This window comes from Blennius ocellaris, assembly GCF_963422515.1.
Source record: "Blennius ocellaris genome assembly, chromosome: 12".
NCBI lineage: Eukaryota > Metazoa > Chordata > Actinopteri > Blenniiformes > Blenniidae > Blennius > Blennius ocellaris.
This window is the reverse complement of record NC_137661.1, coordinates 11,891,669-11,919,556: the sequence shown is the minus strand read 5'-3', so window position 1 is coordinate 11,919,556 and position 27,888 is coordinate 11,891,669. Positions and strand designations below refer to the sequence as shown.

General features: G+C 40.2%; 3 protein-coding genes across 3 annotated transcripts; 1 reads left to right on the top strand and 2 right to left on the bottom strand.

Moving 5' to 3' along the window:
• Positions 1-4,978: 4,978 nt before the first annotated feature.
• Positions 4,979-6,218, bottom strand: LOC308137238 (transcription factor JunD-like). Its single transcript, XM_080505845.1, has one exon. It carries the CDS (start codon positions 5,919-5,921, stop codon positions 5,076-5,078), a length of 846 nt encoding a protein of 281 aa, XP_080361971.1. The 5' UTR covers positions 5,922-6,218; the 3' UTR covers positions 4,979-5,075.
• Positions 6,219-13,501: 7,283 nt separating this feature from the next.
• On the bottom strand, positions 13,502-17,828 carry lsm4 (LSM4 homolog, U6 small nuclear RNA and mRNA degradation associated). The gene is made up of 5 exons (XM_080506819.1): positions 17,725-17,828; positions 17,195-17,236; positions 16,606-16,704; positions 15,448-15,628; positions 13,502-14,183 (listed from the first exon to the last, which is right to left on the bottom strand). Exons 1-5 carry the CDS (start codon positions 17,725-17,727, stop codon positions 14,074-14,076), a joined length of 435 nt encoding a protein of 144 aa, XP_080362945.1. The 5' UTR covers positions 17,728-17,828; the 3' UTR covers positions 13,502-14,073.
• A 323-nt stretch (positions 17,829-18,151) lies between these two features.
• LOC308137076 (pyroglutamyl-peptidase 1-like) lies at positions 18,152-26,139 on the top strand. The gene is made up of 5 exons (XM_080505647.1): positions 18,152-18,290; positions 19,883-19,935; positions 20,776-20,892; positions 22,275-22,507; positions 23,261-26,139. The coding sequence occupies exons 1-5, from the start codon at positions 18,257-18,259 to the stop codon at positions 23,451-23,453; spliced, it is 630 nt and encodes a 209-aa protein (XP_080361773.1). The 5' UTR covers positions 18,152-18,256; the 3' UTR covers positions 23,454-26,139.
• Positions 26,140-27,888: the final 1,749 nt, after the last annotated feature.

Here is a 27,888-nt window from a genome sequence, read left to right as displayed (position 1 = left end):
TTTATGTTTTACATACTTCAATAATATGAAATTAACATAACTCTATTTTAACAGTTCGCAAATTCAGACTGTATATTTGAAAGCAGCCCCTGTATCTTATACCACAGTTTCTTGTTACCTGATACACATTGGCATGGTTTAGGAGAGTGGAAACAATGTTTTGTTTGGTGATTTTATAGTATTTTGCCCTTTTTTTGAAAGTTTGTCCATAAACAGTGAAATAAAACATCATGACTGAAACAACTGCGACGAAGATCCTAAAAGCTTCAGAACTGAGTTTATTGTGGTCGTATTGTGTAAATCTTTGACTGGTTTACGGACGGGTCTCAAAATCTTCAAAAGTTTAAGTGGCTTTTTCTGCATTTTGCAGTTTGTTTGTTTGTTTGTTAGTTTTGTCAGGGTTGTTAGTTTGTTTTTGAACGTGTCAGCGCTGAGATTTGAAGAGAAAAGTAATCGTGGGACATTTAGCTGACAGTAGGAAACACTTGAGATACCCTACAGACTCTGTCCACATCAGTCTTAGTAATGAAAACGGGAAACCCCAGATGTCAAATATAAGCACCATAGGGCCTGATTGTACCTGTGTTTAGATTTTGAATCTAGATTGCACTGAATGGATTCGGGCCTTTGGTGTTTGCAATTCACATGTGCAGCCACTCGTGTCTAATTGAATTTTTCTTTTTTTTTTTAAAGACCAAGAAACTTCATGTAATTCATTTTTCCAGCATAGTTCACATGGAGTCATGGTGGCAGTAGAGCAGAAATACCCAGATATCTCGGTTCCATTCAAGTTCTTCGGGCTCTTATGAAGGACTCCAAAAGAATCCAAGAGCAAATGAGAGGCATTCTCTTCTGTGGGTTCCAGGACAGCTTCCTGGTCTGCTCCCAGTTGAAGGTGCCAGGAAAACCTCTAATGTCAAGCCACCGCCAGCTTAACTGACTTCTGTTCGAATTTGAGTCTCTCCTGAATGGCTGAGCTGATATCAGGAGGAGTGAAGCCCACCATCCTGTGGGGAAAACCCCATTTCAGCCGCCAGTACCGGTAATTGTGATCTAGTTCTGTCGGTCATGGCATGACAATAAGTGAGGATGTGGAAGTAGACTGACCAGTGAACAGAGAGCTGTGGTTCACGTATCAACTCAATCTTTACCACAACACATAGTACAGCAACTGCATTTCTGCAGCCCCCTGTCTGAAATTGTAGCCAATCTCACAAGGCCTCCTCTCTTATCTTGTGAACAAGACCCCAAGTTACTTGATGCCTTTGACACTCTATCACGTCTGGCCAGCACGTTTCCCTGCCATCCAGTCCAACTCTCCACCAGATGGTGATCAGTTCACTGCTCTGCACGCTTCTCTACTTTAGGGTCCTGAACATGTGATTTAAGGTAAAGTGAAACGAAAACTAAATCCATCATTGACCTGATCCCCAAAAAGCTTTGGTATCAAAAACACTTCTGAGCATCCGAGTGGTTGAACATACTGTTTGTTATGGATGATCTTGGATCAACACAGAACTCCAATAACGAACCACCACCCTGGTTCAGATCAGGCGGGCCGGTTCTCCGAATCACCTCCTTCCAGGTCACTCAGTGGTTGCCAACACGAGAGTTGAAGCTGCCTAGCAAGTTTATGGCGTCTGCTGGTGACGCCATAAACGTCCTTCTGCTATGACAAGACCACAATCCCCTCTTTTCTGTTTAAAAAAAAAAACATTTGCTTGTTTCTTTCAAGAGAAAAATAGATCTCAATGTAAGACCTAGTGACTCTCAGTATTACAGAGCAGCTTTGCTGGGTTGTTGTGGGCTCCTGTGTGGACTGTTGTTTATTTGATAGAGTATATGTTACATTTGTTCAGTCTTCAGGTAACTTATGGATGGCACTGTTTTAATTCAAACAAGCATTGACAAACTGATTGCATAGAAATCCAGACGCTTGAGCCAGTGCATCAGTGAAACCTTCTGCTCTGAGGTTTCTGGCATTTTTTTTTTTTAAATGAACAAAGTGTTACACTCAAAAATTATGTGCACACTTTTTTTTTTTTAACGACATTTCTCCACAGCTGAATCTTGTTTTTGCCAGGTATTCCTTCCTTTCTCCTCACCAAAGACTGCTGCAGAGACAGCTCTTTTTTTTCTGTGGGATACCAGAATGAACAGTGTAAACAGCTTGAAATTCTTATAATACAGGTTCTGCTTGGTGCGATGTAGTGAACTCTGGCCATTGTTATTCCAGGCTTGCTGGTGGCAGTAGAAAATATATTATTATAATTATAAAGATGATGACACTTATTTTCCAAGAGAGGTGAATCAATGTTAGAACCAGTTGGGTTTAAAGAATTGATGAAGATTTTCTGTCAAATGCAATTAAAACAAACAATAATTGGACAAGAAGTGATTTTGATACTACCTGTTTCTGACTGTTGACCATTAAGCCAAAAGTTAAAAGTCAAAGTATCCCTGTGAAGTATTGATGTTAGTGTCATATAACACAATAACAATATTATTGCAAACAATTACAACAAACCTGGAAGAGCATTTGGATCTTGTGTATATTTCACTTCTTACTGGTTGTGACTGTTTCTTTTCCAGTAAAAATCTAAACTTTTGAACTGTTGTCCTTTCTAATATGTCTTCCTCTCCATCTAAACCAGATCTGTAAATATTGTATCTTTGAGTCATATGTGTGGATTGTGTTGTATCGACTCAGGCTTGCATCGAAAAAAGAGGAAAAACAAAATAAAAAGACAGTGAAACCTGAATCCCTGCCCCCGAAAGGAGCCATGCTGTGCTGTACCTGCATTCATTTCTAGGCTTGCTTGTGAATGAATGTGTCACTCAGTTACAAAGCAATACACACTACAGTATGTACACGAAAACAAATGCCATCAAGCTTGGTAGAGGTTGCATACTGTAGATCATCTACTAGCACGCAGAAACATGTAACTTTATTTGGTCTCGTATCACTGCCTTTTAAAATCCCTCTGAGTTTGGGCCATTAAGGTGAGAGAATATGCTGTGGATGATTTTGTCTGTACTTTGTGGTAATACAATAAACAAAATTGCTAACAATCACTTGACTGGGTTCTTTTTTTCCACTGGTTCCTTTAGTTCTTATGTTTTCGATGTGAACATGGGGCTGTGGTCTGTGGCTTAATCTTCCTTAAGTGAGGAGATAATTATTCATTTTAACAGGGAAATCTTAAAATCTACAATAATTCAACACTTGTTTTGTTTGTTTTACTTTTTGTGGCATTTTTCTAAAGGATTAGAAATTTGCCTCAATGCTCTGTTTTGTTTTACAGAAAAAGTCATTTAAAAAAAGATGGGAAATATGATTTCATATATATCCAGTAGACTATTTTTTTTTTTTTTGGGGGGGGGGGGGGTGCAAATAGTCTTTGTTGTACTTTAATGTTTATAGTACATGTGATCAGAAAAGATGACTTTTTTCAAATATTTTCAATTATTTTTTAGTTCAAAAAGACATATTTTCGAAAATATTTTTATTGAAAATCCCTTCAAATGTGCATAAACACTGGTCATTAATTTTGGTCCTGTTCTAAGAAAACCCAATTTAATCATCTTCTGTTGGATAATTCTTAACATGTCAATATATCTGTCATTCCATAGCCGTACATGATCAAATGTTTTCTTTTTCTCCTCGTCTGATGTTTCTCCTGTGACCTCCGGGGCGTCAAAATCTGCCCCAACATGTTTTTGTTTGTCAAAATGCTGTTTCAACATTTGTGGCGTTTGTATTTTCCTTTTCCACCAGCAGAGGGGGAGAGACACCACACCATGGCAGTGTGCAGATCGCTGCAAACACTCCATAGCACGAAATGGTACTTCAAAAAACATTACGCAACGTCACTCACTTAATTATTTAGGCTCCTTAAAAGATGCAATAGTCGTACATTTTGATCAAATGCTTGATCCAGGAAAAAAAAAAAACAATCTGTGTTTCTACCATCTTTTATATGATGCTTTAATAATCATGATCGCTCCTGTCATATCTCAATAAAGACAATCTTAACCTCCCTGGTGACAGGAGGTATTCAACATGGCACACGCCTGAAGGCCCGGGCCACCCATCCACGTTCAACACGTGGTGTACAGAGGCTTCTGCTACGTGCACGCAAATACAAGACTGACCAAAACAGAGGAAACGGTGTCTATTGCCGAGCAGCTTTATTTCAGAACACAATGGCATGAAGCCAAACAAGTGTAGGCCGAAAGTGATAGCAACAGTCAGTGCAACAGAAAGGTTACAACTGAACCAATAACACACTGAAATAGGAACACAATTCAAGTACAAAAAAAAAAAAAAAAAAAATTAAATAAGATGTATGAAGGTTGAAGATCATAAACACTGCGCTTATTTGCTCCCTGTGACACCCGGCTATGGGCAACATTCGAGTTTGTCAACATGCAGACGTTTTATTTCAGAGATACACTGTAATAAAAAAGGGTAAATATTACATATCAAATATGGGCGCATGTGCGTCTTTTGTCACGGCCAATTCATATATGTACAAACTGTTGACACACTGTGTTCTGTTTGGTCCATGTTTGCTGTAAAGCTACAGTCTGTAAACATTTTTATAGGAGATTATTTGTCTTGTATGCCAGACATCAAAGTTTGGCACAATGCCGCCCTCCAGTAATGTCCATGACCAGGTGCCATGGAGATAATGCCAGTGTATTGCTGCCTTGCTCAGCGGTATGAGGCAGAGCATGTCAAATATATTAAAGGGAAATACCCTTCTTTTTTTTTAATGGCCCGGACAGAATAAATGTAATCATTTATGTAAAAACTTCCCAAATGCAGCTTATTCGCTCTTCTTTTCAGAGTCAAGAGGTCGTTTCAGGGATACATTATCGTCCAGTATCAGTTGATGACCCATTAAGCGTCAGGTTCTCCCGGGTTTCACGGCTCCTGTTCGGGCAGGTTCTTGATGCCTGTCGGTGGTCTGGCACAACCTGGACATGCCCGGGATAAACACAGGGACAAAGTTGGTGGAGCTGATCTGCTGGTCAGTAGCCCCCCCCGCCCTTGCGGCTCCGTCCCTCCACTAGTGCACCTGGACCTCGTGTGGCATCAGCTGGCAGCCGCTGGTCACGTGGGTGAGCACCTTCTGCTTCAGCTGGGCCACCTGGTCCCTCAGCAGGCTGGCCGTGGAGGCCAGGTCGGTGTTCTGGGTCTTCAGCGTCTTCACCTTGTCCTCCAGCCGGGAGATCCGCTCCAGTTTGCGTCTCCGACACTTGGAGGCTGCGATCCGGTTCCTGAGCCGCTTCCTCTCGGCTTTGACGAGGTCCTGGCAGTCCATGTCGATGGGGGACAGCGGCGGACTCTCGCCGAAGCTCTGCACGTCCGGGACCGTCTGGGGCTCCTCCTTCAGCGGCTGGACTCGAGAAAGCTCGGGCTGCGGCGGGGCAGTCCCCAGGTGGTGTGCCGGAGCAGGAAGAGGAGGAGGAGGAGGAGGGGGCGGGAAGGGGACCGTGTCCGTGGAGTAGTTGACAGTGGTCCCCAGAGGCCCGCTGCCGTAGCTGTTCAGGTTGGTGTAGACCGGGAGCTCCGGCTGCACGGTGACCGGGCCGATGTTGGCTCCGAGGTCCAGGCTGCCGGCGGTCTGTCCGGCCCCGCTCAGCTGGTTCTGCTTGTGCAGGTCCTCCAGCGCCTTCACGAAGCCCTCCGCGAACTCCTGCTCGTCCGTCACCGTCTTCGGGTAGAGGAAGTGGGAGCTGGTCGGCGTGGTGGTCACCATCCCGTTGGACTGGATGATGAGCCGCTCGAGCTCCGGGGAGGCCAACTTGAGGAGCCCCAGGTCCGGGGAGCTGAGGATGCTCTCCGCGTCGCGGAGGTGCGGCTTGAGATCCGCCTCGTCCGCCAGACTCAAATGAATATCCTTCTTCATCATTATCTTTATTTTTGATTTTCCTTGGATCGGGGGGGCTGAGAGCGGCTCACAGCGGCGTCCTGTCCATACCTTCACACCGACGAGGAGTGGAATGATGTCTGCTGCTCAGTGATTCCGGCTGGGGACAAGATCCCGCCGCTCTCGCGCCCGAGCTGCTTCTGGATGCACGCCCGCGCGCACCGCCGCGAGTTTTTCTACCCTGGCACGTTCCGTTATGTCACAACAGAGCGCGCGCATTGGGCACAAATTACGCTTTCCACATTTTTTTTTTATTTTTATTTAAATAAAGGAATAAGCCTCACAGAGAAGAGCAGACAGCAGCGAGGACTAATAAACACAAGTTTGACTTCACTGGACCCTTGTATTTTGAGGTTTTGTTGTTTTCTTTGATTGTGTCATCTAAGTTATTTGACTTTTCGAGACGGATTTTTTTTTTAATATATGTTTTCATTCATATAAGCTGATCTAAACTCTAGATGAGGAATCCATTAGTATCAGTTGTATTATTGGAATAATATTGGGATCTCCGTCTCTTTCACCACTGTGTTACACGTTTTTTAACCTTCAGTCTTGAAGTTGCTTGTGAACTAAGAAGAACTGTGATAATATTCGTAATTATAAATAACCTTTTTATCATAAAAACTAGAAAACGTGTGTCACAGAAAGAAGGTGTCTGTCAGGGCATGAATGAACTTGAAGTTTGCATGAAGTCTTCCTTTTTTCCAATAGAGGATCTTTGGTGGCAGGTCTATTACCTCAACTACAAATAGTGAGATGAAAGAACACATTCAGTCCTCCTTCATGAAGCTCCTGTCAATAAACAGTTGACCTAAGCACACACATTATTTGTTAAGATGAAAAGTGTCTGTACTGTCTTTATATTTGATGTAAAACAGACAGTACCTGCACTGTCGGATGTAACAAAAGACAATTTACAGAATGAACACTTGTTTTCAATCATGTGTGAAAACAGGGTGCGAGTTTTTCCCAGAAAAGATGGATAATTTCTGTTTCAGGCATACAGCAAAGACACATTATTTCTATGCATCAGCAAATGGAGAACTAGAATCTGAAACTGATGCGATTTCAACAGTTCCTCTGGTCAGTGAGCAGTTTCCCAGTTTTTAGATTTGATCCAGACTGAATGGCGTAAGGAGTCACATGACTTTCTGAGAGAATTTCCACTAAGAGGATTTCCAATAAATGTTTTGGTTTTTTATTTTTCACTTTCCATGACAAATTTTAAGGTTTCCCATCACTTTTGAATTTAAATCAATGTTGTTCATTGTCCTTTATTTAAAGTCCAGAGCTTAGATTAAGAGGAAAGGCTGTTTTAGCTGAATTAATTATGGGGAGTTTTTCTTTTAGACTGTGCCTCCTGATGAAACAGCTGTGTTTATGCTGTGTTTTATATTCGAAAACATAAATATTGAAAACAAATAAGGTGAAAAACATTTACTTATGGACTAAATATTAATAGTTCACCTATTGTGACAAGCCTTTTCTTAATGTGATTTTAATTTGTATACTGTTGAAAACACAGAGACATCATTTCATCCGCCATCTTTTATTTTAGATCACCAATACCACAAAGTGTCTGGGACTTGACGCGAAGGAGTTGAAGTTCATTACGATGGTTGGTTCGTAAAGAGTTAAACGAGCCATTTGCGTCACAGGTAGGCACCATCCATTCCCGCAAAGTTTGTGCGGGTGGATCACGTGACATGTCCTGTGACGTTGAGTCTCCTAACGCTGAAGCGGAAGTGAAGGTGGGAAGGGGTGCTGGTGAAGCTGAGGGAGGGAGGGAGGGTGAACCAACAGAGGAGAGATATTTTTGTCTAGGAGCTGTATATCAGTGTGGGGGTGCTTGCTGAGCCTGCAGGCAGGATGTACAACAGCCTCTCTCACACCCACTTCTTCCCTCATTCTCTTTTCCCTTTTACAAGCAAAACAAGATATGAGCAAGATAAACAATACAACTATTTTGTTTCTTGTCATAGACATTTTGCTACTATGGGAATCAATGCAGTTATTTTACAGACTGTAATCTTAACAAGATCGTTCAGCGTTTAGGTCCTTCATAACGACCAGGCTTGGAATTCATGTGCGTTTTATGTAAACAACAAACACAACTGGCTCCTCTCAATGTGGCGGCTGTACTCCGATTCACTTCTACATGGTCACGCTCCACAATGTGAGGAGCTTGATCATTCAATCTGCAGACAAAACAATTTTCAGTCTTTTGTATTTGTGATCTCGTTCCTATCATGACCTTCAGTTCAAGACCAGTCGAGGGTTGGTATATAGGGAAACGTCTTGGAGAGGTTTGTACTATGGTTCAGCTCCCTTTTCACCACCACAGTTTGGTATAGCGACTGTGTGACTGTGGCTGCCTGTCCACATCTGGTGCCAGTTTCCCACTTCCCATCACTCGTGAATATGGCCCCAAGCTACTTGAACTTGTCTACCTACAGTATAGGGAAGATTCAACACCTCTAAAGAGAGTGCACCAGCTTTTCACATGAGAGAATTGGATGCTGCGGTGTGGAACCACATCCTAAGTGTTTTGAACTCCACAGTAAACAGTTTCAGAGAGAATTTAGTCTCATCTAAGAATAGGATAAAACTAAATAAAAAGGAATAAGTAAAAAGTCATCACTTGAACAATGAGATACTGTTTGGCAGTGTAATTGGTGGTTATTGAATCTGGTGAGAAATGAGTAAAGCTGAACTTTTTCACAAGGTGTTATATTAAGTAATATGGAAACAAAAACCAAAAATTCAAAATACGATTTCACTCTCAAATTTGCAATTGACGATATTAATATTTTACCTAAATACGAATTCTATAATGTAATTGGCACTCAACTCAATATAAAACTGTTGCAGTCTGAACTTGTTGGTGCCAGGAAGAGGAGAAAATACTTTCTAAAGTCATTCTAAATATATATTAAAATTTAAACAATGCTATAATCCCAAATAATAACCCAAAGCAGATCTGTTTACAATGTGAAGCAATACCGTTTCAATTATGCTGCACCAATCATTCCGAACACATTGCATTACGCATTAAGTATTTCAATGCAACATCGAAGGATTAGAATGAAGTTTCAGGTTATTGAAAACAAAGGTGAATACAAGACAATTGTTTCAAACATTACATGAGTTCCATTTAAAAAAGAAACAGCATTTAAAACACACACACACACACACACACACACACACACACACACACACACACACACACACACACACACACACACACACACACACACACATCTGGAAATAGATACATTTTTTAAATTGAAAATGGGTTACTTTCTCCATGAACAGGGATTATAGTGATATCAGGAATGACTGTGCGTCACATATCTGCTCATTGCTCAAAATTCTTTAAACATGAGTGAGGATAAAGTTGAAGTGCACACTGTTGTCTCCAGCATTGACTTTACCACAGACTGAGAGTTGTCTACATGTTGGGGCACAGCATGATGGGCTGTCAGGAATGTTCGGCATCAGGTGGAACCGTTCATCCTCTTCCACGCCCAAAAGACATTATTATTGTTTTACATGATATTGAGTAACATGTGACTGATGAGCAGTTGAAGCATGGGCACATGGTGGTAATCTAAATTACTGTATGGAAACAAACATTTGTCCTCTTTTTATGAGTAGAAACTTGTGTGAGATATTGAAAGTTTATCTTGCACAATATATATACAATGTAAAATTGTTTCAAACAGTGGGCTTAAATAATATAAAGGCCTACAGTATTATTAAATAAATAACCACTGTTCTTCATCAATATCTGGTGTAGAACTTGGTAGAGAAGAAAACGTTTTCGTTCTTTTTGTTTGTACTAAATGTGTTTGTTACTTACGAAGCACAACATAAAAAAACTCACTGTTAAAAAAAACATATAAGCATATGTTAATGATGATAATCATCATCATCATCATCATCATCATCATCATCATGGTGCTGTATAGCTCGGTTGGCAGAGCGGTCGTCTCCCAATCAGAAGGTTGCAGGTTCTGCCATCTCTGCCGGCTTACATACCGAAGTGTCCTTGGGCAAGACACTGAACTCCAAACTGCTCCCATTGGAGTGACAGCGCCTTGGATGGCTGCAGCCTCCAATGGTGTGTGAATGGGTGTGTGAATGGGTGAATGTGATGAGCTATGTAAAGCGTTTTGGGGCTGCTCACCCAGCTATAATGCACTATAAAAGTGAAATCCATTTACCATCATCATAATATAATCATAATAATCTGTACTCACACAAACATAAACAAATAAAGGCATATGCTATTCAATTATTTTTTTTTAAATGTGTATTTCCAATACCTTGATCCATTCATCCATAGCATTTCCTCACAGACCTGTAAGTTTTCGCATCACAAAAGTATTTTAGCAAGACTGACATCCTACTTATTTAAGTGAATCTGTATTTATTGAAATGATTCACCTTTTAGTTAAATCCAATAATTGTGATCCAATAATGAATGGCAATATGATAAAACTAAGCAGAGACCAACACCGGCCTCAAACTTAGGTTTCCAGTCATTTTCCACTTCTAAATTGAAACTGAAAAATGTAAATGACAACATGTGGAAATAGTTATTTCCTTCTAACCAGACTGTGTGGGGTTTTTTTAGCTCCCTATTGCCACCCATGTATATTATTTGATAGAAAGCAACATGCGCCACTTCTATGATACAGAAGCTATACATGTCTGAATATACATTGTATTTGTGTTAAGAGATAACTGCAGCCTCTATTTGATGTGGGAAGATGACATAGTACTCTGTCACATCAAACTCAAATGCTGCTGCTGCTCATTGCTTCAATGGTTATTACTGTTATCTCACAGAATGAAAGTGTTGGTTTTGCATATTGAGCCTGCTGTTGTCTGTATTTCAGTCTCACATGTGCTTCCACTGGTCCCCAAGTTTCTTCTACATAGTCCACAAGTATGCTCAATAGATTCTCTCAATACTGCATGTTATTCATAAACATATGACATAAGCGAGAAGTAACTTTTTTTCCCTGTCCACATGAGTGCATTGGAGCACAAAAAAGACTTCAGTTGGTAGAAATATTATGAAAATTCAGTTGTAGGCAATCACTGCATTTGCCGCAAAATGCAGACAAGCTTTTTTTGTTTTTTTGTCACACACATCACCCTTTAGAAACCAAAACAACTATTTTCCATGAATAAGTATGCACATCTTTTATGGGCTTTTCCATGGACTACATGTCTTGGTTCCAGTAATTGTTTTGATTTGCAGCAGTGTGCTGTGCATTTTCAAAAAGTCGCTTTCTTTTTTTCGTCCCTTCACCGTGACAGTTCTGCCTTCATAATGTATGAGTTGTTTCCAGCACAGAGTATGCACTGTCTCCTGGCTCAAAAATTACCCGTCAGAAGCCTGTAGGCGATGTCACGCTGATTTCCTTCACAGTTATCTTTCCTGGCACAGCAGGCAACCATTAATCTAAATAGGCCTCACAGCAGAAACGCGGATTCCCCGTCCATGTCTGATGGTTGGTTGGTGCTCCTTTGGGCGACTGTGACAACTGACCTCAGAACTAGTGGGACAGATGCATAGACAGCACATATATGAAAACAAGATTACTGAAAAACCTTGACAATAACAACTCAGAGGAGAGGAAATATGCTTTCTGAGCTGGGGGAGGGAGAGAGAGAGAGAGAGAGAGAGAGAGAGAGAGAGAGAGAGAGAGAGAGAGATGTCTCCTGACAGGCTGCAGGCTGGGATTAGATGCGCCTCCATAAATATGCTGGGCAGCTTGGTATACTTTGTGCCCACTGGTAAAAATAGGCCGTCTTCCCAAGGGAAGCAGTGACGTCTGCAGCCTGCCTGCATCACCAGCCACAAGTCGGCCTCATCCTCATACTGGAAGAAATAGAGTGTGTGGGGGGGGGGGGGGGGGGGGGGAGCATCAGTGATCGCCATGGCAACACTCGCAGAGTGACGTAGGTAAAAGGAATAGAAAGGAAGCAAGGTAGTGATTGGCTGGCTATGGCAGTGAATCGTGTGTGGAGATGTGTGGGTGGTAGAGGGGGGAGGGTTTCAGCAGCCCAACTCTGAGATGAGCCTCGACACCCCCAACACACACACATACACACAGAGTCCAAGCCTGTTTGCATGGTCAAGAATTCATTCTGGCAATGAGATGATATGATTTAGCATGCTTCTTGAGCACTGACTTCAGAGGCAGAGGAAAGTGGTGGTATTTTCCTCCCTCGCTGATGCCATCTTTGATATTATGCATGCAACCATTTGGGAAGAAAATGTTCCCCACACTCCACTCCCATGCACTTAGACCATTCTCAATGTAAGGGCTCATTGCCATTAAGAGACCATTAACGTTTATTGGCTTTGGCAAAACCTTAGAGCTTGATATATTTTTTCATTTGTTTCTCTTTTTTTTTTTGTTTCAACTCACCTGGATATTATTTTAAACCAGTATATGTTAAGGAGAGTAACCTGTAAATATGCTGTGTGGGTGACCTCTGCAAAATAATGTTGGAAATTAATTGTATAACGTTTTGTATAGACATGTTGCGTATTCCTCAACCCATCTGTTTCATTTGCTTTTACCCTGGTTGCTGGAGCTGGAGCCTATTGCAGCAGAAAATTGGGTCCACAGTCAATTACGGGGCAAACGGAAAGAAAGAATAAGTCACGCACATGCTTGACGAGATTGTTTATTGTAATGTGTGAGGAGAACTATGAAACAGTCACTAGCAGAACATGCAAAATTCACATAAGAAATGCCCACTGTGAAGTCAAACCTTGACCTCATTGCGACGAAAAACCTTACAGCAGCTTTTTTTAAGCATTTGTAATGTTCATTGACGTGCAGTGTTGCTTTGATTAAATAATACAAATGGGAGAAGAATATAACATCTTGTGCTATGGGGTTCTTGATGGGAGTATTTAGATAAGCCAACAATGCCACCTAGTGGACTTCATAGCGTATGTCCGCATATCCCTGATAAAGATTTCTAAATATAACACTTCTCATAAGACAATAGTCAGCCAATTCTGAAAATTACTGTACGTTTAATACGATATATTGCTTTGTAATTCTTATGATTCTATATTATCAAAGCATAAAACATGGGTTGAGAGATTTTATCATGTCAGCAATGGCTCCAAACGATTGGTAATTGGAACATGGGGCAACAAATACTGGGAAAAAAGTGGTACTTTAACGTATTTTGCAACTAATAAGGTTATTTGGCGATCTGACAGTAATAAACCAATAGAGAATTTGAGATAAACCTAAATGAAGATAAGCATAGGTTTACCAAATTTTGAAATACTACAATTACTAGAATACTTCTCATCATTCTAATCATAGTAAATATCAGCAACAGCTGCATTGTACAGGTCAAACAAGGCATGTGACTTTTTGAATTGGGGTTGCACATAAAGGTCTATCACATTTACCAACATTTCTGGTCGCCCAACAAATGACTGATACAAGTTTGACGAGGTATTACAGTATTTGACCACAACAATGTTGCAGATGGTTTTTCAATGAAACAACAGCTTAAACAAAACCGGTTTTATTTTCATATTCTGATTTAAATAAAATACATCATTTGTTACAGAAAAATGGAATCAATGGTCAAACTTTTCCATTCTGGACACAGGAGCTTGGGAACTAGCTATACTTTGAAAAGTCAAATTATATTTACTGTTATTTTACCAACAATCCAACACTGAACCCTTCTATCTCTCTGCTGACACTTGTTAGTACACAAGACAAAACAACATAGAAATGGGGGCATACCAAAAAGCCTTCATGCCAGGGGCTTTCTACCCCTTAAAAACAAAACCGGCAAGTAAAAAAATGATCTTGTTGTACTCTCATATGACTCGAGACAAAAGGAGAAGTCTTCCAGCTTTCCATCACACTAAGGTATCAATAAATGAACAATGTGCTAAAATAAACACCAAAAGGCTAAAAAAAAAAAAAAAAAAAAAATTAAAATGGTTTCAAAAGCAAAGCTCCTCTCGATGTCTCCCCCTGTGTGCTTTCTGCTAATCTGCGCCATCATGTCAGAAAATTCACTTTATCTTCATTTATTGAAGGAGGAATCACTCGGGGTGTGTATTCTGTCAGTGGTGGGTCTTCAGGCCCGGAGGTTTGCTGGGTTTCCTGTCAGACGGCTGCTGCTGCAGGTGCTGACCACGGCCGGTCATCCCTCGACCACGACCACCGAACAGACCTGGAGACGGGGCAGAGACCAAAGGAGGAGATGCAATGCCGTCAATTGTTTTCTAATAAAACATGTGATTGCCAGTATTTTGTTTGACATTCTAAAAAAAAAAAAAAAAAAAAAAAGGGAAAACTTTTTCCATTTAACAGAAAAACTAAACCAAGACAGGTTTCAGACGAATGATGGAAAAAAAAACTGTAAGTGATGTGCTTTTAAGCAACATTTCCAGAGATCGTCGGGATATTTAAAAGAATAAAACTCAAATTAAGGTGCAGCTGCATCACTTAGGCAGACAGTGTGAAACATTTTTGTCCATTTGAAGAAATTTATGAAGCTGAACCAGTCAAACTACTATATTGGTACAGCACATCCCACACAAGCAGTACAACACAGAACGCTTCAAACTAACTTTAACCCAAGGGTGTCCTCTCACATATTATTTGTTTCAAGCTGGTGTCCCTCCTGCAATATGACTTAAAAAAAAACATATTGTTGCTACTACACATCCAGTGTTCATTTGCTAAACTGACCCAGAAACTTAATCCTCATTAAAATAAAAACAACTAGAGGCACAACAGGCAGAGTACTGCACCAGGTCAAGTATCGGCAAAACAGTGAAAAATATAAATGCATAAATTCATGGCTATGAGCTCATAAAAATAAACACAATGTGGTCAAGTAGCAGATGACAGTATGCAAAAATATTTCATGAAATATGTTGTAGTTTTAAACAAATTAACTACACAAAGTCTGCACATTTCTTTTTTAAACAGGAGACAATCTTTTCACTGCTTTATTCATAACATATTGTGATGCTAATCTGGTCACGTTAAAATAAAATATGGTGCTTTATAGTTTTTAATCTTAACTTAATCATTACAAGTAGGTCTTTGCGGGTGCAGATTAAAAAAACATAAAAAGGCCACGTTTCAGCTCATGGTATGAGGGATATTTCGACTGAGGGGCGGATACAAAGACCCACAAAATGGCGTGTAACCCCACTTCAAAAGTAAACAAGGCCATATCAGAACGTTACTTCCTTCCGGGCAATTAAATGTGGAAATTAAACAATAGGCTGCAACTGTATCAAAACAACACCTGAAAAAATATTGATCATTAATCTATATCAAATCTGGATTTAAAGAGTAGAATGATAGTTTATATTGAAAAAATTTAAAAACGGTAAGATTCTATCAAGGTACAAGTATTTAAAACATTCCCTGACTATTCCGACACTTGTGAATGCAAGTCAACAGCAGTCGCTTCCACTCACCTCGGCCAGCTCCTCCTCTTCCTTTACCCTGCTGTTTGTTCTGTTGCGCTCCTCCGCGGCCGCGGCCCTTCGACACCACATCCTCCTTCACCATGTCAATGATCTCATCAGGAATTCGCAGGTATTTGATGGTACTTCCTCTGATGTAGCACTCGGGCATCCTCCAAAATTTATCGCCATCCTGTAGTTCATACATCACACATCTTATTTGCTCCACACTTTACTTCACAAGTGACATCTAGTGAAAGTTAAGCCCCGGCTGCAACCCTGACAACTTCACTGCTGAATCAATAGTAGAATTGGTCCTCGTAAAAACGAGCGAGTTAAAATTGTCCTCTTTATTTTGATTTTATTTTGCCAAGCCATAGTGTCTTTCTATTCAGTTACGAACTTTTGAGAGGAAATGTGTTTTTGCTTTGCCAAGTTGGTGTTGGAATTGAATCTGGACATTAGTTTTATATTTCTAACTTTTGGTAGATCTGAAGCAATTTCTTAATTATTTTAAGGGAATACATAAAAGTGATATTCATAACTCAAGTAGACTACTTTTGTTATGCAATAACATTTTGCCAAAGTGTTAAAAATAAGTCGTTTGTTATAGCAAGAGTTTTGCAGAAATATTTCCTTTGACTTCAACTAACAGCAAAAGGATGTGCCCGTGTGTATGAACACAATACAACAAATGACATTGTGTTTTACATTCAAGGTTGGCGAACAGTCTCAGAGAAACTGTTCTTGGGAAACAGCAGCTGTACAAAGTCCTGAACTCCATCCTTCACCATCACTACTGTGCTAAACTTTACAGACTTCTTGCTGGTAAAAAAGCAAACGTGGACTTCCAGTGCACAAAGGAACTGGACTTTATATTGTTTACTTTAGTCAAATAGACACAGCCCTAAGTGATTAATATCTCAATTTCACATAATACATTAAAGAAACTGTCAGCTGCACACAATCTGAAAAAACTATCTTAATATACGATCTAATATTCCTGGAGAATGTGTTGACTTCCAGTGTCTTGTAATCTCAGTTCAGTTACAGCAGGATGCTTTCCATGCAGCAGCGACATGCAAGATGTCAGCTGTGATGTTTTTGTTGGAAGCACTGGATGGACAGTTTTGGTGTCAAAAGAAAAGAAAGAGTGGAAGGCAGCTTTACCCTCGAGGTACAAATGACTTCTCTTAGGTTGATGTTCATCCAGTTGTCACAGCTAACCAGGTGACCATTGTACGTCTCTCCATTTTTGAGCTCTACCAACTGAGAAAAGACAGAACCGACAAACAGCTTCTTCAGACCCTTGCAAAAAGTTGACATTTCATTTTCTAATGGCATAACATACCTGCCGGGAGACTACAAATCAAGATGAGAGTTGACCATCAGCTAATTAGATGCAATTGTTCAGCTGTGATCTATGTTTCGAGATGGTTACGAGAATGATATTGAACTAATCATAAAATCTGAGAGTAAAGTAAGGCTATGTCAGCTGCTTGTACATGGTGGGAAATGACCATTTCAAATGTGATCCGACTGCAATACCAGAAGCAATACAAATAAGGATTGTCTGGATCACAAAAAGATAATTTGTGTACATGTAATTGCCTTAAATTGTGTAAGAAACGTGGGACATTCCTATATGCAACTGTGATGGACAATCATATGACCATTTTAACAGTGATTTGGAGTGTTAATCATTGCACATGATAATCAATGCTATATGTGGAGTTGCTGCAGCGAGAGAGAATCTCACCATAGGATGGTTCTGGGCAGTCTTCAGTAGAGACAAGGGAAGCTGCAAAATGACACAGAAGCAAATTAAATTGTAATAAACATTTAACAGTTTCAAGTGTAGAAGTCTTCGATTCACGATATTATTGAGTTTAGAATTAGATTAAGACCTCACGTTGGCGCAAAGATGGCAAACTGGATTATTTCATGTTTTCTTATTGAACTCATAATTCAGCCACGAGTTTGTCTTACGACGCCAAAAAGACGCTCCACACTGCTTACGTTCAACTTACGTTCAGACTTGAGTTGGCATCAAATATTCATCCCAAACTGCTCAATTCAAAGGCTTAACCTCGACACATGACTTCACTCGACTGTGGTTTGAAAAGAGAGTCTGTGAATTATATTTTGTTTTTGTAAAACAGCTCACTTCACTTTAGCTTGTGCGCGAGCCGTGGCCCTGCAATACTCGTGCTGTTCGCGTTGGCGGGACAGTTTTAACCTCTACAAAACAAAACACTTTGTAGATAAGTTAACGGAGAACATACTCACCATTTTGACTCTGTATTTAGATGTTTCTTACAGCGCTTTATTCAGTTTCTTGCCGCTCTCACAGCGCCGCTAACACAACCTCTCCGCCTAATGACTTCTTCTTCTGAGAAAAATCCGGAGCTGCGCGTGGCTGTATAAAACCAGTACTGCCCCCTACTGTCGCATTTATAAGTATTTCTGCAACGTTGAGCTGCTGTGATGACTGTATTTTGTCACCTAGCATTAATAAAGTTCAATATTATCTATCTTAGATATCTCTTAAAGATTTTTTTTTCTTCATGTTGTTGTGGAGCCTCTTACGAACCGTTTTTGGCCCACGGGCCTTATGGTTGACAGCCGTCGTGTATTTGTTTGTTATCGCTTACGTGATGACGTCACGTCGGACGGAGTTCACGTCGTGTTGACGATGGACCGCCGGTCTCTCCGCCGCGATTCGAGGCAGAAGCTCCTCAGCTGTTGGGCTGTCGTGTCGCTACACTGCCCAGGACTGTAGTGGAGAACAAGGAACCCTCCAACGGCAACAATACGGGACATGGACAACAGCAAACGGACTGTGGTCGTTACAGGTCTGTCTTTCTGCAGCTGTCGTGCTCGTGGTGTTCGCGCGGCGGGTGAAAGTGGAGAGAAAAAGTTGAGGAGATGACAGCTGCTGAGTCGTTAATGGCGTCAGGCTGTGAGCCGCTCCGGAGCCCCGCTGCTGTGCACAGAAACAAAGCTTTCTTAACTCTTTAAGTTTGGAAGAATTGGTCGTTGCTGTTATTCAGTGAACATTCAAAACACATCCACCGAATGAAACATGCCGTCTTTCGTTCGTTTAGTCTGTTGTTCAAAGGCTTCATGGGGAAAAAAACAACAACAAAACAAAACAAAATGCTGAAGCTATTTGTTTAAACGTTGAGAGTTTGGATCTGGACACACATCTGGACACTTTGGTTTTGACGGACAAAGAGTTATTTTAATTATTACAGTGTTACATTGGTTTTGTGCTCTGGGCTCGTTGGACTGCTAACAACGTGAACGTCTGTATTTAAGAAACAAACTATAAATACGGAACATCAAGACTAAAATAATCAAAAGTATTTGAAAATACACGCCATTTGAAAGACTGGCTTAGCTTTTAAGGGTTTTTTCTATTTTCCAGTTTGTGTGTGTGTTTAATTTGGTTCATCCTCTGATCAAAATGCTGTAGTTGTGTGGAGATCTGGTGTCATAAGTATGTGCATAGTGGCTAAACTAGAACTAACAAGATGTTTTAGTGTTTCAAAGATCTTGATTTACGGTTTTAATAGTAAATAATAATGAATCCAATTCAATACGTTCCCCAATCACATTTTTGCAGAGTAATATAAAATATTTTAACTGCTATTTTTAGCAGTCTTTTTTATCTTTATTTCAAGTGCATTATAAAAAAAAACTAGTTTGCTTTATGATTAAATAGATGGAAGCAAGACTGAAAGTTTTTTACAGCGATAATGATGAATATAAATGAAAACTAAATTTGTTATTTATAAAAATCTGAAATTTCTACATTCCTTCATTTCTTGTGATGAGCTAAATTTCACTTCATACCTCATAGGAATAGAACTCTATAAGCCCCGCAAACTGCAGTCCAGTGCATTACATTTTAGTCGGGGTAGCGGTGGCAGTGATTTTGTGTTTTCAGACACAAAGGCCTGCAGAGACTTGCTGCCCCAGCTGATACAAGATGTGTAGATGGCCTGGGAACAGCACCTCCACAATAGTGGGCCGGCTGGCAGCTGCCGGCCCCTCACTCTGCTTCTTTTCAGCAGCCTGTCAGACAGACTGATCCTCTCTCCACCCAGCCCCCAGGGACTCACTGACCCCAAGAAGGGTGGTGGAGGGGGATCAGTTATAGATCCCTGTATAAACAATCGCTAGTGAATATCCACAGGCCTCCGCAGGTTATAGAAATTGCTGCGAGGGGAGGGGGGGGCAGCAGATACTAAGTAATGACTTTTGATTGTTTTGACTATTAGAGGTAAAGGATTTACTTACTCTATTCATAGATTGTGTCACTTCTACTTTTCACAAGAGAGCACAATGAAAATATGATACTCTTCGTATTTGGTGTCATGTAATTTAAAGCTCATAACACACTTTGATGGTGGATATGTAAAATAACAGGAATGTTTTGCAGGTTTTGGGCCATTTGGCGAGCACACTGTCAATGCCAGCTGGGTGGCAGTGCAGGTATGTGTGACAAATTATTAATAATATAAAATAATACTGTAAGGATTGGTCTTTTCTCTGCACAGGATTATAATCATACCGATATATGTATTATATATTTTGTTTCATATTTTGTCATAGTGCAGTGACGGCTCTGCTTATGTCGATCGCAGAGGTTTGTAGGGGCTTCTTGTGTCGGGGTGGGGTGATTGCAGTTGTCAGCATGTCTAGACGGGCTTGATAAGGATATTAAAAGCCACACAAAAGGCCTCATTGTGGCAGGGTCACAGACATGGTCAAACTCACCTCTTTTCAATACAAGTGGGGGTCAATGTCCAGGGCGATTTGTCCTGCAGGGAGATTGGGGGAGGTGCTGGTTTACTGGCTGAAGTGGAAACACATTTGTCTTACTTATGGTACCTGTTATTTGACACTATATTCCGTTGTGGTTGGTTTTGGATAAACATTCATTTAGGTATTTGCTGGTGTCTTGTTTTCTGGGTAAATTATGAAATGATGTGCTTTGGGCAAATGAGGAACCTCTTTGCTCTTAGATTGACAACAAATTTAGTGCAGCCACTTAATATTTACCAGAGACCAACCAAATACAAACGTATTTTATAGACATTAAGTAATCCATTAGCAGTGAGATCAGATAATAAGGGATTACATAAGTAATTAACTAGTTAAGATACCAAATATGTAAAAAAATAAAATAAATAAAAACTCCTAGTTTATGTCCTCTGCTGAAGAGGAGTACAGTTTGTAAATGTTTTCAGATTGTTCATGTATGAGCAGAAGCCAAAGTCGTGTCAATATGTGGAGATGATTTGTTTTGTTTTTGTTTGTTTATTCTGAAAGGAACTGAAGAAGCTGGGACTGGGCAGTGAAGTGGACTTGCATGTATACGAGGTTCCTGTAGAATACCAGACAGTCCAGAGTTTGGTTCCTTCATTATGGAAGCAGTATCATCCACTGGTAGGTTGATTTCTACACTCATTAGAGCCAGTCAAAGACTAAAGGTTTCATTGTAAATTAAAAGTATAATTTCCTCTGACAGTGTGCGGGAAGAGTCCGGTACCTACACGACCAGTCAATGTTTGGACACACATTCTCATTCAATGTTTTTTCTTTATTTTCTGGACATTGTAGTTTCTCACTGAAGGGATCGACTGTGAATGAACATATATGGGCTTATGTAGCAAACAAGAAAGTGCGAAATAACATGTTTTGTATTTTAGATTCCTCAAATTCCTTTGTGTTGATTCCTTCTTTGGGCACTCTTGGATTTTCTTGGTCGGCGTCATGAGGTCGTCACCTGAAGGAGTTCCGGAGATGCTAAGCGCTCGTTGGCCCTTTTGCCTTCACTCTGCGGTCCATCTCATCCAAAACCATCGAGAGTGGTGGAACCAAAGATCTTTAATTTAGACCCATCAGACCAAAGCACTCGATGGTCCACTAGTCTAATGTCCAATCTTTGTGCTTCTTGGCCCAAAAGAAATCTCTTCTGCTTGTTGCTTTTCCTTAGTGCTGGTTTCCCAGCAGCTATTTGACCATAAAGGCCTCATTGGTTCAGTCTCTTCTTTAACAGTTGATGTGGAAATGCGTCTCACCATCAACTGCGTTTGCTGCTCGAATTCTGTGGCATTTATCCGAGTCCTAATCTGAGGTGCTGTTGACTTGTGGGTTCTGAGGCTGGTCACTCGGATAAACTGATCCCCAGCAGCTGTGGTGACTCTGAAGTGACGGTCCCAACCCCAATAAGAAGGCAAAAAATGTCCACAACATGAGCCCCGACAAGGCACAGCTGTGAAGTGAAAACCATTTCAGGTGACGACCTCATGGAGCTCATTGGGAGAAGGCCATGGGTTTGCAGCGCTGTCAAAGCAAAGATGGGCTACTTTGAAGAATCTACAATATGTTTTTAATTTTTTTTGGTTTACCACATAATTTCATATGCACTAATTCATAGTTTTGGTGTCTTCAGTGTCAATCTACAATGTAAATGGTCTAGAAAATAAAGAAAAACCCTTGAATGAGAAAGCGAGTCCAAACTTTATACTGGCAGTGTATGTGTGCAGAACATTGTGCCTTAATGTTTGACAATGTGCACAATTTCAGTTATGACAAACACCAAACACTTGTGTGTGGGTTTTGCCAACACTCTATTTAAAGTTTTTTTTTTCTTCACATATTTGCTTTCAAAATATTTTAATCAGGATTTTTTTTTGGAATGCTTCGTTGTGTCCTGAGATGAAAACTTTGACAGCACACACACACACAAAAAACCCAGAATTAGCAGCGAGATATATTTTGGGGATTCTGACTCATAGTTTTTATCCTTTTCATTGTTTCATCAGCTGGTAGTTCATGTTGGCGTCTCGGGTATGGCCACCACCGTCACGTTGGAGAAATGTGGCAGAAATCATGGGTACAGGGGCCTGGACAACAGCAGCTTCTGTCCGGATTCACAGTGTTGCATTGTGGGAGGCCCGGACTGTATCAACTCAGTTATTGACATGGAATCTGTCTGCAAGAGAGTGACTGCGTCAGGACTGGGAGTAGTGGTGTCTGTTTCCAAAGATGCCGGAAGGTAAATATAGGTGGAAATACGATTTTCTTTGTTTGGTCGCCCTCCGCTGGATCAAATGCTTTATCTGTTGAGGTTCTGCGATATGAAAACACAATAATGCAGCAAAGCAACAATGCTTTAAAAAATGTCTTTAATGAAATAAAAGAAATGCATAGTTAATGAGTTGAGGGACAACAAGGCACACTTGCAAAGAGTTTTTGTCAGAATTCTGCTGTAAAGTTAGACGATACACTATACAGACCTTCAGGATTGATGCATTCCCTCTGTCACTTTCAGTAATGTGAGACAGACTCCATCCTGTTTAGATGGATGAAGATTTCAATGATATCAGCTGTAGGTGTAACCTGCCTTCAACCACAGTGAGCCTAGAGGGGTTCCATCATCCCGCAACCCTGAACTGGCTAAAGTTCTGGAAAAAGGTGGTTTGTTAATAAAATAACAAAACGACTGACATCATAGGTGTTCAGCACCTTGTTACTGGAGTGGGGTTTTCTTTGTGCAACTGTTCTCTTTAAGTGAATTTTCTTTCTTGTATGTTTTGATTGTCATTTAATTTTGATTCAATTTTATTATATCTACATTATGTTTATTGCAACTCAAGGCTACTCAGCTATTGGTTAAAAGTTCAGATTGACCTTGAATGATTATTGATTTGCTAAAAAAAACAAGAACAAAAAACCCCCCCAACATATTTTGGTATTTGTTTTTTAGAGGGAGTCTTTTACTGATTACATTTTTTTTATTTTGTAACAGGTATCTCTGCGATTTCACCTACTACACATCTCTATACCTGAGCCACGGTCGCTCTGCCTTCGTTCATGTGCCTCCTCTCGGAAAGCCTTACAGCGGGGAAGACCTGGGCCGCGCCCTACAGGCCATCGTACAGGAAATGCTGGAACTTTTGGACCAGGCTGAGAAGATCCACTGCCAGCAGCACCTCCACTAAGTGACCTCCAGATATCGACCAGCCTCTCCTGCCTCACCTCTCAAGGAAAATTGCACTCAACCACAAAGTAGCCAAATCTCTTTATTTTCTCAAGTGTCGTCTTTACTTGGCACTTCAGAGCATAGGCGGTTTTCTGTGTTTGTCTGTCTTTCTATTTGTTATTTCTTGTCTTATTAAGCTAGATTCAGTTGTATTTAATGTCTCCCAATGGTGAGAAGCTAAAATAGGAGACTTGGGACAAACTTTGGTGACATTCTTTTCTTTCTTTTTTTTTATCTCACTGGTCAAGGAAGATACAACTTTTTCTTCAGGGCTTAAAGTATTGGAGAAAACATAAGGTCCATGAAGAAAAGCACAGAAGCCCAGTACTGCTGTTACCTATTTATATGTGGTCACAGCACAGATGCTGAAAGGCTGTACTGTAGCAGCAATTGCAACATAAATCTCCAAATGTGACTCCTATTTTTGCACCTTATAGCGTTAGGGTTATTGAAATGGCTGTAGAAGACACATTTGGGGGAATTGTCAAATCACAATTCTTGCTCCTCTATTTAGCTTTTCCTTTTCAGCCATGACTTTTATTGGGTCATTATATGTTTTACTTAGCAGATGATCACACCTCAACATCTAAAAAAAAATGTGTAATGTACATACATTAAAACATTCTGGTTTAGGTAGACATGTTTCGTACTTGTGATTTCTAATTTCATTTTCCATTTTCTCTACTGTGTTCCAACTATTCTGAAGGTTGTTTTGTTTTTTTTGGTGCCGTTTCATGTTTGATGGTAAATTGGTTCTTAAGCCCTTTTTTTCTTTATAAGAAGTTGTGAATTTTACCTTCTTTTACTAAGGTTATTTAAATCAGGGAACGGGTTGGTTCCAGCTCATATTTCCCCAGCAGTTTTGATGGCCCAGTTCTGACCAAACAAAATGTCAAATTCACCCCAATGAGATCTGACCCTTGGCTGTGCAATGTTATTTTTTTCACAGATCTCTCTTGTTTTTTTAGGAGGAAATTCATGATTTGGTTGCAGCTGCATACCTGTTTCAGAAAATGTCTTTAACAAACTAGAATTTGTTTTCTCTGAGACATCAAAGAAATGATCATTCAAATATCGGGGGGAAAAAACCAAACAAACAAATTCATATTATTGATATTAATAAATATAACAATAATATTTTATTTTGAAACCATCTTAAGAGTTCCTGGATTATCTGGCCGTAAAATGCATTCGAGTGTCCTGTAAAGATTTTACAGATTTTGCATCGGCATCAAAAACAAATTCTATTTTATCATAAAGTACAAAAGTATGCAATTGAAGATCTGATTGAAATGTATTTTCTGAAATGGTTGTGTCGCCCTAATTACTGCTTGTGGACTAAAGCTTTCTGTTGTTCCCTTTATTGAATCAGATATCGCTGCTTATTTTATCTGAAGATTTGATTCGATGAAGTTGGACTCTTCCTTCGGTCAGAATTGGGCCTTGAACTTTACTTCTGTTGCACTTTCACTTTTATGTTTCACTTATTCTGGAATTTTTGCAACATTTGTCAAGCAATGTAAATGCTTACATTTACTCATTCTTTTCAGCCACTTTAAGTTGTAAAATGTAGCTTTCCAGACACAGTTCCTTATTAACAGCTTTTTTTTTTCTCTCTTCCCAATACGATAATGTATAGATCGATGGGTTTTGTTTTGGTTTTATTTTTGTGTGTGGATTTTGGTCCCTGAGCCTGGCCCTTTTCTGAAATATTAAAAATGAATATATATTAAGAAATAGCAATGCGTTACTTTCACTATGTTCGTGATGCTAACAAACTGACACTCCTAGGTGAAGCATCTGTATGTTATGTTTTGGGAGTTTCTTTTCTTTGTTTTTCATTAAACTTAACTTAACTACACTCAACTTCGATGTTGGGACAACGTACAGCACCCAACACAACTTCAGTGTCCTCTTTGATGGAAGTTTAAGAATTAATCTATATACTGATGCAGCAGGCTGTGTGTGTGCCCAACACAACTGGAAAAGACAGTCATTATTTTAAATAGTTGTATATGGTCCTGCTAATTGAATACTGTACATTGTGTTGGTGCAGTGTTTGAGCAAGTTGGTGCTATTGAGTTTATGTAACTTGTATCTATTGTTGCCATTTCATTGCTACACTGTAGAAGTTTTTTTTCTGTTTACCTCATAGTTGGATTTTGAACTTAACTTTCAGATCTTAATCTTATCATTTAACTTATGTTTGGTCAAATCTGTCATTTTTAAGTCCTGGTATTTTTACTGTGTGGCTTTACGAGTGCTGAGAAGTGTAAGGGTTGTGGAGGAGCTGCATACAGACGTTCTGCTCACTAAAGTGAAAACCTCAAATTTACACATGAGGTGACTGCTGAACCCAACTCTCTCCTGTGCCTTGTTGTTGTTTATGTGTCATGAAAAGGCCTTACTAATATTCTCAATGCGCCAGTTCAAAGATATTGATATTAATGATGCTGTCCAGTCAGGTATATGGCTACCTCAGAAATAACTTTTTTTTTTTTTATCATTATTATTATTATTATTATAAGTGTGTCTTCTTGTATACTGATATTACATGTATGCTGTTTGTTGTGATTTCCTGTGAATAAGGAACATCCTCTAAATGGCACCTTCTTTTGTTTCATTAACCAATCACTGTCACCGTACTCAGCTTTGTTAAAGGAAAGGCTTTGAAATAAACAGGATTCAAATACTACCAACTGTTTCTTTGTGCTTTTTTATTGTAACTTTGTCCTTTTACTCAACAGTCACTGTGCCTGTTTATTGTGTGTAACTGACTCATACACTGAAAATGTGACCTTAGTACAGTAAGGCAAGGCCAAGTGGAGAGTTTAGATTTCACTGAGAAGCTCCACTGTTGTTTTTCACATGGCTCAGCAATCTGCCCTATCCACCTCACTGTCGATCCCCTAACCCCATCCAGAACAGTAGAAAGTCTCGACCTCTGAGCCTGGTTCTGCAGGTTCCCTTCTATCTAACAGCCTCCGGTCCTACAATGAAAACCTCTTCCCCCTTCTATACCGAACCTGGGGCGACGGCCTTCTCCATATCTGCATCTAAACCCTTTAACTACAACAACACATCCAAGACACCACTTTCAAATCTCTCATCAAGGCCGACCTGTTCAGAACTGCTTTTAATAAACCCAACGGGAAGTCTCATTGTGCATTGTGTGTGAAATTCATTAAGACAACCCTCCTCTGGAGTAAGTTGTCGAGGCCTAAAATTGTGCCAGTGTATACAACAGGCCTTGCTAATGAAAACATATCAAAATGTAAATATAACCTCAAATCGCATGGCCACTGTGCTCCAATGAATAACTTATGGTTCACTATGAAACAGGAAGTGATGTGTGACTCTGCTTCAAATGCAGTAATCTGCCTGAAACATCAGATGTCATCACAGTGGTGCCCTGAACACGTGCTAATGTCCATTCACAGTCATAGCGCCATCTATTAGTAAGAAGAAGTTTAAGGATTTCTATTTTCACATACCATGGCCCCAAACTTGTGATATCATGTGATATCATCCTTGAGATTGGTAGTGATAAGAAGGAAGTCTGCATTTGACATTAACTGTGACAATCCCATGTTGAAATCCTCATACAGGGTAAATCCAAGAGACCTATAATGTATATACTACAGTCCTTCCAGATGAAAAACGTATCAAAAGTGAAGGGGCCTGGTTATGGCAGTCTGCCGAACATCTGATGGTTCATGGTGAAACAGGAAGTGATGTGTAACTCTGCTCTACATGCAGTGAGCCTAAAACTTTCTATGCTTCATCAAAGACTTCCCCTGTTCAAATCCAGATGCCAATGTCCATTCACAGACATATTGCCATCGCCTGGCAAAACGAAAGATCATGTTTTGACAGACACAGGTCCAACAGTGTGCTGTATGCAGCACAGGCTTAGCTGCTGAGAAAACTCACACTAGGTCATTAGCATTGTAACAATGACTTTTGCTGGGGGGGGGGGGGGGGGGGGGGGGGGGGGGGGGGGGGTGTCTCTGTGCAGTGCTGTGTGAGCCACAGAATGACATTTGTGACACAGGTTTAAGAAATAACCTACATTTCCATCGCACTCTGACATGCACCAAACCTCAACATCATCATGCACCATCTCCCAATATTCCTGGGTGTGCGAGGACACATTAGTATTTTGAAAAGTGTCATCTATCTATCTATCTATCTAAACAAACAATACTTTTCTTCTAATTCATTTCGCTGGTAAATATATTTTAACGTATGATTTGGAGCTTTATTCTCGGAGAAAGCCGTTGAGCCTTGTTTGTGTGACAGTGTTTTTACAGCGCTTGTTGCAGTTGGCGCTCTCGGAGTGAGCGCTCGTGTCACTGTGACGCTCTGTGGTCTCCGCTCAGCGCCGCGGCCTA

Excerpts from the sequence above, each read along its gene's own strand:
- LOC308137238 (XM_080505845.1), bottom strand. The coding sequence starts at position 5,921 with ATGATGAAGAAGGATATTCATTTGAGTCTGGCGGACGAGGCGGATCTC.
- lsm4 (XM_080506819.1), bottom strand. Across the intron at positions 15,629-16,605 it reads AAGTCATTTGTACCTCGAGG|GATGGCGATAAATTTTGGAG; the intron begins GTAAAGCTGCCT and ends TATGAACTACAG. Across the intron at positions 14,184-15,447 it reads AAGAGGAGGAGCTGGCCGAG|GTCTGTTCGGTGGTCGTGGT; the intron begins GTGAGTGGAAGC and ends CCCCGTCTCCAG.
- LOC308137076 (XM_080505647.1), top strand. The coding sequence starts at position 18,257 with ATGGACAACAGCAAACGGACTGTGGTCGTTACAG. Across the intron at positions 19,936-20,775 it reads CCAGCTGGGTGGCAGTGCAG|GAACTGAAGAAGCTGGGACT; the intron begins GTATGTGTGACA and ends TTATTCTGAAAG. Across the intron at positions 22,508-23,260 it reads GTTTCCAAAGATGCCGGAAG|GTATCTCTGCGATTTCACCT; the intron begins GTAAATATAGGT and ends ATTTTGTAACAG.